This window comes from Bufo gargarizans, chromosome 1 (genome assembly GCF_014858855.1).
Source record: "Bufo gargarizans isolate SCDJY-AF-19 chromosome 1, ASM1485885v1, whole genome shotgun sequence".
Taxonomy (NCBI): Eukaryota; Metazoa; Chordata; class Amphibia; order Anura; family Bufonidae; genus Bufo; species Bufo gargarizans.
This window is the reverse complement of record NC_058080.1, coordinates 58,441,567-58,454,279: the sequence shown is the minus strand read 5'-3', so window position 1 is coordinate 58,454,279 and position 12,713 is coordinate 58,441,567. Positions and strand designations below refer to the sequence as shown.

At 44.0% G+C, this 12,713-nt stretch overlaps 1 protein-coding gene across 1 annotated transcript in view; it reads left to right on the top strand.

The window, feature by feature from the left end:
• Positions 1–12,299, top strand: part of MXD4 (MAX dimerization protein 4) — a 54,313-nt gene extending 42,014 nt beyond the window's left edge. The window contains exons 4-6 of the mRNA XM_044295499.1: positions 5,525–5,639; positions 7,284–7,443; positions 10,739–12,299. Coding sequence (XP_044151434.1) covers positions 5,525–5,639; positions 7,284–7,443; positions 10,739–10,887 — 424 coding nt within the window. The 3' untranslated portion in view covers positions 10,888–12,299. The remainder of the gene's footprint in view (positions 1–5,524; positions 5,640–7,283; positions 7,444–10,738) is intronic.
• Positions 12,300–12,713: the final 414 nt, after the last annotated feature.

The following is a 12,713-nucleotide window of genomic DNA, read 5'->3' as shown; positions in this document are numbered from 1 at the left end:
TACTATATCAGATGACCCATGGCCACCACACGATCAGGCTTTGAGACCTAGTTTGGATAAATAAGGCCTGAAGTCGGGGGCTTTCAGAAACAAATTAAAATCTGTAATAAAAAAAGAATGTAACATGTTTCTTCATATGAAGCACATGAAAGATGTAATAAATCAGGCCGTGTCTTCAGTAATGAGCTGCGGGGATGTTTCTCTGCCTATAGAAGGTATAGAGGTGGGTATAGTGTGTGGCGGCAGTATCTGGCAGCGTTATATGTTGTCACCAGGACCCCGCGGTGCTCCCTCCCAGCCTTTCCTGCTTTTGATCTATTTTAAGTGCTCCCTGCCGTGCTGCGTGTGACTCATCTGCCCTTTATGGGACACGCTGGAGTTTGTGGTTGGCGTGTTTTAAGGAGAGAAAGAGGCTCATTGAACGGGCTCAGCCTGTGCCACAAAATGCGTGACGCTCTCCCAGTAAATGTCAGCGGCAGCAGGTTCACCCTCAGCACGCATGACAATAAACACTAAGTTTACTAAAAGCAAGCAGAGATCTTAAAATTGGTGAGCCTTTTTTTTATTTACTTTTAAAGTGGAATTAAAGTTTTTTTTAACTTTTGATGACTTTTACTCAGGATAGGTGATCAATATCAGATCGGTGGGGTCTGACTCTCGGCACCCCCCGAATCAGCTGAAGAGAAGGCCGCTCTTGTACGAGCGATGCCGTCTCTGCTCTGTTTCCATGCTCGCCGCAGCAATTGCAGTGGTGACCAGGTAGTAACAACTATGGCGTCCCCATTCACATGTATTCACTTGAACAGACAGAGCCGCCCCATGAAGTGAATGGGGACGCCATACTTGTAATTACACCTGCTCACCACTGCAATTGCTGTGGCAAGCATGTAAACGAGCAGAGAAGGCCGCGCTCTTATGAGCTCTGCGTTCTCTTCAAACAGCTGATCGCCGGGGATGCCGGGAGTCAGACCTATTCTGAGGATAGGTCATCAATAGTATAAAGCCGACAACCCTTTTAACCCATTCTTGACGCTGGCAGGCATCCTCCGAGATCCAGTGCCATATGATTATGTAGCACTAAATGCGTGGGCACTGTGACCATGTGATCAGAGCTGCATTACACATTGAGATCCTGCTGCAACAGCTGGGATCAGAGATAATTCCTATCCTGGCTTTTTGACCACTTAGATGCCATAGTCAATAAGGGACCGCAGCATCTAAGTGGTTAGACATAGGGAGGGGGTTAAGTTTGTTGCACCATTACCCCCAACCATGTGATGTGATCACAGAAAGCCAGTGGGTACTGTGGCATCCAGGGGCCTAACAGTAGCCCCCAGGTCTTTCAAGTATACAAACCTATTAGACCCTGCCAGAGGCAGGATGCTTTCAAATGGGCAGCCTTTCCACCCAGATGCTGTCCAAGTTTAGAACGGGCAGCACCCGGGCTGAATACTGATTCATCTGATTGGGTATGCTTACACGGGTGACCCAGACTATAGGTCCATGCTGAGGAATCCGCATTTTGTTCATTATTTGTCCATTTTCCCTGTAAGACTCATCCATACAAATGAATAGGTCTGCGTGAAAAAACGGACTGCATCCATGTAAGGTCTATTTATTAAAGGGGTTCTTTGGGAATTAAGAAAATGAAAATACTTATATATTACTTTATTATAAATATATTCCCAAATACCTTTCATTAGTTATAATGGTTGTTTTGTCTGGGAAGCAATCATCAGGGGAAATAAAATGGCCGGTGTTCTACTAGTACACACAGAACCTGTCCTAATCACACAGCAGGACAAGTTACTTCACAACACTGAGGTAAAGAGCTGCCTCATCCTCCTCTCTGCTTGTCAGGGATTATGATCCTAAATGCAGTTCAGATCTTCAGCTGAGTCTCTGTAGGAATGGAGCTCATGAGGAGACATGAAATACAGAGAGGAGGTGCAGGTGAGGAAAATGAGCAGCAGCTCTTGTATGCAGTCTCCTTTACCACAGTCCGTCCTCTCTGTACTTCATGTCTCCTCATGAACTCCATTCCTACAGAGATTTAGCTGAAGATCTTATCTGTATTCAGGATCATAATCCCTGACAAGCAGAGAGGAGGATGAGGCAGCTCTTTACCTCAGTGTTGTGAAGTACCTTGTCCTGCTGTGATTAGGACAGGTTCTGTGTGTACTAATTGGACGGCGGCCATTTTATTTCCCCTGATGATTGCTTCCCAGACAAAATGAGCCATTATTACTAATGAAAGGTATTTAGGAATATATTTATAATAAAGTAATATTTAAGTACTTTCATTTTCTTAATTCCTGGAGAACCCCTTTAAGGGCTCATGCACACGACAGTATTTTGCATTCAGTATACTGACCGTTTTTTTAGTTCAGTTTGCGGTACATATACTTAACCATTCATTTCAATGGTTCAGCAAAAAATACTGAAGTGTCCCCGTGTGCATTCCGTTTCAGTATTTCCGTACCGTGAAAAGATAGAACATGTCCTTTTCTTGTCCGCAAATCACGTTCCGTGGCTCCATTCAAGTCAATGGGTCCGCAAAAAAACCAGAACACATACGGAAATGCATCCGTATGTCTTCCGTATATGTTCCGTTTTTGCTGAACCATCTATCGAAATTGTTATGCCCAGCCCAATTTTTTGTAATGTAATTACTGTATACGCCATACGGAAAAACGGAAAGGAAACGGAAACACAACGGAAACAAAAAACTGAACAACGGATCCGTAAAAAACAGACCGCAAAACATTGAAAAAGCCATACTGTCGTGTGCATGAGCCCATTCACTATCTGAATGAGTTTCCTATTATCTGTCTGAAATGGCCCTAATAGGAATAATACAGGAGTATCTAAAGTAAAAAATAAATAAATTAGATTTAGGCCTCCTGCACACGAACGTGTGCGCCCTGTGGCCGTGCTGCAGCCTGCAAAATGCGGGCCGCAATGCACGAACATCGTCCATGGGGCAGCCGCAGCGGATCGCGGACCCATTCACTTTAATGGGTCCGCGATCCGGCTGTTCCGCAAAAAAATAGGACATGTTCTATCTTTTTGCGGAACGGAAGTACGGGACGAAACCCCACGGAAACACTCCGTAGTGCTTCCGTAGGGTTCCGTTCCGTGCTTTCGTTCCGGATTTGCGGAACTATTGAAGTGAATGGGTCCTCATCCGTGATGCAGAATGCACACGGAACGGTGCCCGCGTATTGCGAAACCACAAATGGGGTCCGCAATACGGCAACGGGACACCTACAGTCATGTGCAGGAGGCCTTATAAAATGATCTGCAGTTAAAAAAAAAACATGGCAAAATTTCCCTTTTTTGCTCATGCCACCTTCTAAAAACAGATTAAAAAGAGATTATATATGGGCCCCAAAATAGTACCAATGACATCAGCTCATCCTGCAAAAAAAAAGTCCTCACACAGCTCTGTCAATGGAAATATAAAACGTAACAGATCTTAGAATATGACGACCTGAAACCAATTTTTTTAATATATAAAGCTTCTACATATTTGGTATCGCCATAATCGTAATGACCACAGAATAAGGGTCCATTCACACATCCGTAGTGTATTGCGGATCCGCAATACACCCGGCCGGCACCCCCCGTAGAACTGATTGCGGACAAGAATAGGACATGTTCTATTTTTTGTGGAGCCGAAGCCCGGAAGCTCGGGGCAGCGGCACGAAAATGCTGTCCACATCTTTTCTGTCCCCATAGAGAATGAATGGGTCCGCACCCGTTCAGCAAAATTGCGGAACGGATGCGGACCCATTTGCGGACGTGTGAATGGACCCTTAAGGGAACATGTTATGTATATTGCACAGTGAGCGGCATAACATTTAACATACAAAAAAAGAAAGCCAGAATTGCTATTTTTTCCATTTAACCCGCCCTCCACAATGAGTATGTTTTATGTACCCCAAAATAGCATCATTAAAAAGTACAACTCATACTGCAGAAAATAACCCCTCATCTGGCTGCATTGATGGAAAAATAAACTGTTCTGTCTCTTGGAAATCAGCGATGCAAAAAAAATATAAATAAAAAAAAGATAGGTCATCAGTATCCGATCAGGGGGTAGCTGTTTTAAACAGCAGGCACCCGGGTCTAATGTATACGATAGCAGACATTTAACTCCTCAGATGCCGTGGTCAAATGTGACCACGACATCTGGGAACTCAAAAACTTGGGAGCGTGCGCTCCCGGGGGTGCAACAGCTCCCCTTAGCAAGGATCGGGGGGGAGCCAAATGGTGTGTGTGGCAGCCTTGGTCCCCCTGAATGATGCCGCAGATAGGTTTCTATGGAGATTATAGGAACACAGTGAAATCTGTAGACTTCAACGCTAATGCATTGAAGTCTGTAAGAGGAGCAGTCTGATTACTGCTTGTTCAAGTTCCCTAGGGGCACAATTAAAAAGTGTAAAAATAATAATAATAAAATGTTTTTAAAAGTATAAAAATTCAAATCACCCGCCTTTATCTACAATTAAAATAAACAAAAAAAATAAAAATATATCATAGGCATTGCCGCGTGTGAAAATGCCCGTTCTAATAAAATATTAAAATATTTATTTTATACAGTGAATGACGTAATGGAAAATAATATCAAAATCACAGATTCACCATTTTTGTTTGTCACCAACACTCCAAAATCGTAACAATAAAAACTACAGATCACCCTGCAATAAATGAGCCCTGTACCCATAAAAATAAGTTTTATGATAAGTTTTATGATATAAATGTGGTATCGTTGTAATGGTACTGACCCGGAGAATGAAGGGCATGGGTTTGTTTTACCGCATAGAAAACGCAGTAAAAACAAAACCTATAAAACAGGTGGAATTATTTGTTTTGATGTAGTATTTTTTATTTATTTTTTGCATTAAATTTTTTTTTTTTTACAGCTTTCCACTACATTGTATGTAACAGTAAATGGTGCCATTAGAAAGAACAACTTGTCCTGCTAAAAACAAGCCCTCATAAGGCTCATATGTGAATGGAAAAGTAAGACAGTTATAGCTCTGAGAAGGCAGGGAGTAAAAAATGAAAACAAAAATAAAATCGGAAAATGCCCCTGCAGCCGGCCCCCTGAAATTGAAGATTCATACTTTCCTGTTCCCCGCCACTCTGGTGGTCCTCACCACTTCCGTTGTCGCCATCTGAAACACTTACCTGAATGTAATGCAAGTCCTAACTATGTTCTAGAGGAGCCTGGGGGGAAGGTGGTAAAGGGAGGCCCCCGTTTTCTAGTTGTATTCAGACTACTTCGGAGAATCGCTTAAGAAGCACTCCCATAATGCAGGCAGCTGGGATCTGATTAGCAGCCGTTCTAATAGGCAATTGCTGTAAATGCAGTTCATGGGTCTCCAGTGGAAGATTTACACTTTAACCTGTTTGTCCATAGTCATGATCATTGGCAGCATTACGGGGTGTCAGACTGAGCGGCAGTGCAGTTATGTTCCCATTACATCATTTTTATATATATATTTTTTTTTTTTAGGCGAGCAAAACTTAGGCTATATTTGGAGCAGCTGAAGCAGCTTGTGCCGCTGGGACCCGACAGCAACAGACATACCACTCTAAGCCTCCTAAAAAGAGCAAAAATGCACATTAAGGTAGGAGTCATGGAGCTTCCTGACACCACTGCTGAAGACATAGTATGCATCGCTATCTATCTAATATCTATCTATCCCATAACTATCTATCTATCCCATATCTATCAAGAAAAAATCTGTCAGCAGTATAAATAAGAAAAAGAAAAGCGGGTGCAAGCCCAAAGGGACGAGACTATTGCCCAATGTACATAAACAGCAAACAGGCAGGCGATGTTTCGGCTCAACCCTAGAGCCCTTCTAAAGCAAGCCTGCTCCAAATCTGCTTGAGAAAGGCTCTAGGGTTGAGCCGAAACATCGCGTATCCACATGGGTGAATAAAGACCTTTATTTTTATTTTTGGAGTGCTGCCTGTTTGCTGTTTCTCTATCTAGGAAGAAAGAAAATAGCAGCACTCCTCAGGTTAGCCAGGTGCAAAAGTCCTTGAAAGGATTCTGGGTGGAAATCCACTGAATGTAGAGAAGTATAAACAAGGCAGCGCTCCGGTCTTGGTGAAAAATATGTAGATCCTTTAAAGGATAACTGTCATATTTTCATCAAAAAATCAATTTTAGCATATGTTACTGCTGCAGCAGCAGCATTATGCATAAAGCAATCTTTAGTTTCTTTGCCTACCACTGTTTTCCTTGAGTTTTTCCCTTAGTTATGGCTGTTTAAACATTTACAATATGAGGACCGTCTCAATATGGCTCCTCTGCCAGTTCTCTGAGGCCAAATCTGCTTTCCCTCACTTCCCATACACACTTGCTGTAGCCAGCAGCTTCCTAACATCCAATCAGATTGGATTACTGAGAGACACGCCTCCTCACTCTGAAGCCCAATGCAGGCATGCAGTGTGAAGGACCGCCCCTCCGTCTTCTATTTATACTAAAAGCCATAGCAACTGTCTTTTAAGGGAGCAGTGGAAAGGGACAGAGGACATTAATGAAAGCTGTTATTATAAGGTAATTACAGATCTTTTGACAATCATTGACAGACTAACTCAGGTATACATGCCTAGCTCTAATAAACTAGCAAATAATATGACAGTTACCATTTAATACACCCAATGCAACTTTGACAAAGGCTCTGTTGAGATGAGCTGAAATGTTGCATTGGGTGTATTATAGGATCCACGTATTTTTCACCAAGACCGGAGTGCTGCCTTGTTTATACTTGTGTCTATCTATCTCCTATCTATCTATCTATCTATCTATCTATCTATCTAATATCTATATCTATCTATCTATCTATCTATCTATCTATCTATCTATCTATCGTCTATCTATCCATCTATCTCATATCTATGTATCTATCTATCTCTATCTCTATCTATCTATCTATCTATCTATCTATCTATCTATCCATCTATCTCATATCTATGTATCTATCTATCTCTATCTCTCTATTGTCTATCTATCCATCTATCTCATATCTATGTATCTATCTCTATCTATCTGATTTTCAGGGTTATGCATATTGATATTTTCTGGTGACTTCTCTCTGCGTGTCTCTTTGGCGTACTCTGTACATTTTCTTTATGTACCCCTCTGTGCATGGTTCTCTGTATCTGCTCGGACATGTCTTTGGTGGTAATGTCAGTGGATATGGCTTCATCAGGTGCACAATGAACCTACAGATCCAGTCTTTTTCTTCTTCTCATGTCAGAAATTAGAAGAACAGGACCGAAAAGCACTGAACGTTAAAGAGCAGCTTCAGAGAGAACATCGCTACCTCAAGCGCCGTCTAGAGCAGCTCTCCGTACACGGGATGGAGCGCATGCGCACTGACAGTATGGGCTCCGTCCTATCCACTGACTCTGAGCAAGGTGAGGGCGGCTTACAGAGTGTGTGCGCTTTGCTTTTTCCGGGGGCTGCAGAATCAGCCTTGGTCTGTAATGGACGGGCCAGCCATGGAGGAGCTGAAAGGACACAATGCATGTGCCGCCAGTGGTGGTTATACGGATCAGACATGTTTGGCATACTATCAACTTATGTAGTGCTGGAGTGGGGTGTACATCGTTTACAAGTGCCGGACTCTTAATTAATCAGGCCCTTCTCTCGCCCTCTGTGCACCAGACATCAAATCTGTGGCAGCCATAGATTTAAACCCTAATGTAAGTTTTGTAAATGTGGCAAGTGTAGTGTAAACACCCAAAAAGTCAGCATTTTTTGTGCATATGGTACTTACACATAAGTTTGCACCTATCGTGGGCGGTGTGCTTTTTTCTTTGTTTGCATATTTTTTTATTTATTTGGGTCTATACATATTTTTTAAGGAAAAGTGGGTGACTTGAATTTTTATCAGTTTTTTTTTTTTTATATTTTTTCTAAACCTTTTTTTTTCCCTTTCATTTTTAGTACCCCCCCCCCCTAGATTATAAACCATAGACTGAAATAGTTTAGTAGTGCAGTCTATAGGGATGTTGACGTCTTCCTGTTAAGCCCTGCTACAGGCTTGGGAGTCTTCTTATGACAGCGATTGGCACCTTGCAATTCCACCATGGGGTGGGGGCAAGATCAGGAGTCAAAAGGGGAGTCCCTGACCAAGTGTTCAGTTGCCGCGGCCCATCTCCTGAGCCCACTTCATATACCCCCTACATCAGGCATCTCAAACTGCGGCCCTCCAGCTGTTGTAAAACTACAACTCCCACAATGCCCTGCTATAGGCTGATACCTGTAGGCTGTCCGGGCATGCTGGGAGTTGTAGTTTTGCAACAGCTGGAGGGCCGCAGTTTGAGATGCCTGCCCTATATCATTATGCCGTAAATGTACAGCAGATGTTGCCAAGGTGTTAAAACCGCGCCATGCATTTACAATGGTGCAGGCTTAAAGCCCTGGACACGTACGGTGCATAGTCTTAAAAAGGCTATAAAAACAGATTAGACACGCTATTAAATAGGCCGCTATAATGGCAGCCATACTGGTTATGACTCATCTTATCCAGAACCAGTTTGGGCAATAACCGTGCCTATAAGGGGGCATTCACGTGACCGTATCCGTTTTGCAAAAACATTGATATCGGAGGTGTGCTTTCCGTATTTTGCGGATCAGCATGTTCTGCCGTTTCTTAGAAATGCCTGTTCTTGTCCGCAAAACGGACAAGAATAAGACATGTTCTGTTTTTTGGGGTTTTTTTGCGGGGCTGCGGAACGGATAAACGGATGCGGATATCACCCGATGTGGTGTCTGCATGTTTTGTGGCCCCATTGAAATGAATGAGTCGGCAACCAATCCACAAGAAATCTGGATTGGATGCGGAGCCTACAGCACAGGCTGCAGTCCACTTGCCTGTAATGTGTGAGGAGACATTGGGATTGTACTCGGCTTTTCTTTCTACTTGAATTGGTAGTTATGCCGCATAACGCTCATTTCTCCGCGATTAGGTCCAGATAGATTAAGATTAGTGAGCTTGAAATTTATGGGAAAGAAGACTACTGGGTAATAGTGGTAAACCAATTATATTATTATCTCTAATTCCTGAGACTCAGGAGGGTCAGTCAGTTACAGTGGAGACTGTCAGCAGGCTGGACGGTGACCTGTAAGTGGTTAAATGGCAGCGCAGCCCTGCAGCCGGGTGGACCCCCATTCTCATGGCTATGGTTGCTAATAATTCTTATAATCACAAGGGCCCGAAGCCAGACTGTACATTGCAGTTTTGGGTGGTTAGGACGTAGCGTGTAATCATGGAGCCGTTATCACCGCACACTGGGAAATTGTAGACGATGACAGGCTGATATCTCACGTGATGTCACTCATGGCAAGGGGTTTGCAGTGACATTTCTTGTGGTTGCTGTTGTATAAGAATTAAAGGGGTTGTCCAGGATTAGAAAACATGTCTGTTCAACTATCAGAAAGGAGGAGGGTCTTCAGGGAAAGGGATGTGGTCTAAGATGCGCCATTTTGCTGTATCTCAAAGTAAGCCAACCATAGGATTAGACAGTAGTATCTTCCAGCCTGAGCCCCTGTGATAGATCCGCTGGTCTAAGCTACCACCATCTATAAGATTAGGAAATTTGGGCCTCTGTATGTTAGTTCATGCATTTTTGTATGTGTGCGGGGGTTCTTTGCAAGTGGTATATTTTTAAACAGGAAAGCCATTGTTAAAAAAAGGCATAGAAAAGCGTGGCCAAAAATCAATAGATGTCTATGGCAAAAAAAACACCAGAAAATGATCCAAAAAACAACAACCCTGTAACTACTCTAGTCAAGAAAAAGGTGACTACTAAAAAAATGCATGTTTGTACTGTGTTTTATAATTCCCATAGACTTCAGCTAAGATCTGGTGTCGTTATCTAAGGCCTCATGCACACAACCTTTTTTCGGGTCCGCATCCGAGCCGCAGTTTTTGCAACTCGGGTGCGGACCCATTCACTCTCTGTGCAGTCCGCATCCGTTGCTCCGTTCCGAGGCCCCGTCCCAAAAAATATAGCATGTCCTATTCTTGTCCGTTTTGCGGACAAGAATAGGCATGTCTACAATGGCCCGCCCGTTCTGTTCCGCAAATTGCGGAAGGCACGCGGGCGGCTTCAGTTTTTTGCGGATCCGTGGTTTGTGGACCACAAAAAAAACGGAATGGTCGTGTGCATGAGGCCTAAAACATGGACATATCCTGTGCCTGGTGGAAGGTGCTTTCATTTCTGGGTCCTGCACCTATACAGAATGGGGGTCCCCGGCCCACCTGGTATAGTGCTGCATCCGACAGACAATAAATGGAAGGGTTTGTGCAGTATTCACTTCTATGAGAGTGTAGAGCACATGCACACGACTGTTGTGGCCGGGGCCAATACTGCGGCCCGCAATATACAGGTATCGGCCGTTTGTGCACCGCATCACAGATGCGGATCCATTCACGTGTTTTATTTATTTTTGGGGGTGCGGATGGATCACCACATTCAAGTTCAACGGGTCTGCATCCATCTGCGCCAGCCGTACAGAAGGTGCACTTTGCGGTCCTCAGTGCACAAAACGGGCGGCACACATTCGTCTGCATGAGCCCTTACAGAACGGCCGATCAGCCATGTCCACCAGGCGTGGCAGGGGGCCACGTCCCCTTTAAGGGGATGATTTTATTTGTAAGTGCGCAGCTTATTCATCCATTTTCCCTTTTCTCTGTCTCTTCAGAAGTGGACATTGAAGGCATGGAGTTTGCACCGGGAGAAATGGACAGTATCGGAAGTGCCAGCGATGTGGATGACCACTACAGTTTGCAGAGCAGCTCAAGCGACAGCGGCTACACACATTCCCTGAGACTTAGTTCCAGCCTCTTATAGTGGCCAAATTACTGGACCAACTCAGGACCATCCAACTGAGGGCACTTATGGAAAAAAACAAAACAAAAAAAACTTTATAAAAAAACAAAACATAAAAGAAAACAAACAGAAAAAAAAAAAAAAAAAGAATTGTTACCTGCCGCTCATCCAGGACTCAATCCAGCGCTACGTCCTGAAAAAGAGCATTCTTACTGATGGGCTCCCTTCATTGCAACCACAGCACTAGAGACCCCCCAACTAGCTTCTGGTGGAATCCTGTGTTGTCACCTGGCGGGGAGGATGTTATGGTAGTAGCATACAAAAAAAATTATAGTTAAGCCCAATTTTGCAGTCCTATCATTCCATTCCTAAGTATTACATGAATATACAGGAGAAAAACAAAAGCAGGTCAGATATTTTTGATTACCAGAGATCATATAGTTTTTCAGAATGAAGTAGTATTTGTACATGCTGGTGACTCTTCATAGGTAGACATCCGTAGAGGATCAGGTAGTAAGACTTATCAGAACGCAGTATTTCAAGCACTTGGTTTGGGAGAGCAGGAGGAGGAGAGGCGATTACTATGTACAGGTTGTACTGTATACAAGGAAAGGCCGTATACGTACATTGCATTCTGTCCCTTCACTGCTGACCCGTCAGCTATATGGATTAGCCTAAGGCAGACCGAATGATATCTCATGTTCAGGGGAATTACTGCATTCGGATAATGCGGAACTGACTATATGTATCCAGAACTGAACCCCGTGTAGGGGGGTCCATACAGAGGGGGCCCCATGGCAAGGATCAAACTGCTGAGCCCCCATTAGGGCGTGAGGTTTTGTCATCGAAGACAATTGTCCACCCTCTTGTCTCTCTGCATAGTCCTCACTAGGTGGGACCAGCCAAGGCTGTCCCCTCTTTAGAAGGGCCCCGCAGCAGCCGCATGGTCGGTGTTATGTTTGCCCTTGATTGGTTTTGAGTAGCTACCGTATATCAATCATGATAATAAAGCGGTAAACTCTAGCCCCCCGTCTTCCCCTGCACTGTCCACCTAAAGGGAACCTGTCAGCAGGTTTGAGGCCAGTAAACCACCAGCACACCCTTATGCAGCTGGGGTTTAGAGTTGAAAACCTGCCTATAAAAAAATATGGGCACTGTTAAGATAAAGAACATTTAAATTACTGGAGATGAATCCGGGACTCTTCTCCATGGACGCATGCACACTGTGCTGATAAAGCAGGTGAATGTACACCTCGCTTCACTGCGCATGTGCCCTGGAGTCCTGGACTTATCTCCCCAGCTCTGGGCGCATGCACATTGTGCTGATTAAACCAATGATAATACACCTTGCTTTACTGCGCATGTGCCCTGGAGTCCTTGACATATCTGTCCGGCTATGGGCACATGCACATTGTGCTGATTAAACCATGCATTCCACCCAGAGCAATTGTAGTACTGGACTCTCCTCCAAGGCTACGGGCGTATACACATAACGCCAATAAAGCCGATGATGGTACAGCTTGCTTCACTGCGTATGCGCCCTCCGTTAATTGTTTTGTTCTAGGCTGATATGGAATAGTAAACCTCAGCTGTATAAGGACATGCTGGGGGCTTAGGGCCCCCAAAACCTGCTGGCAGGTTCCCTTTAAAACATTGTCTTAGTTGGTAGAAATGCCTGTGGAGACCCTCTAAGAAAGTGGAACTTGTGCAGCCCCTAATTCTGTGCCTGTGACCCGATGACACAATATAGTTTTCAGCATTATCTAATGCAGTATACAGGATTGGGACCATCTATCTCAGTCTTCTCTAATATGCACTCAGATCTCGCTCGTCATCCTCCAGAGACC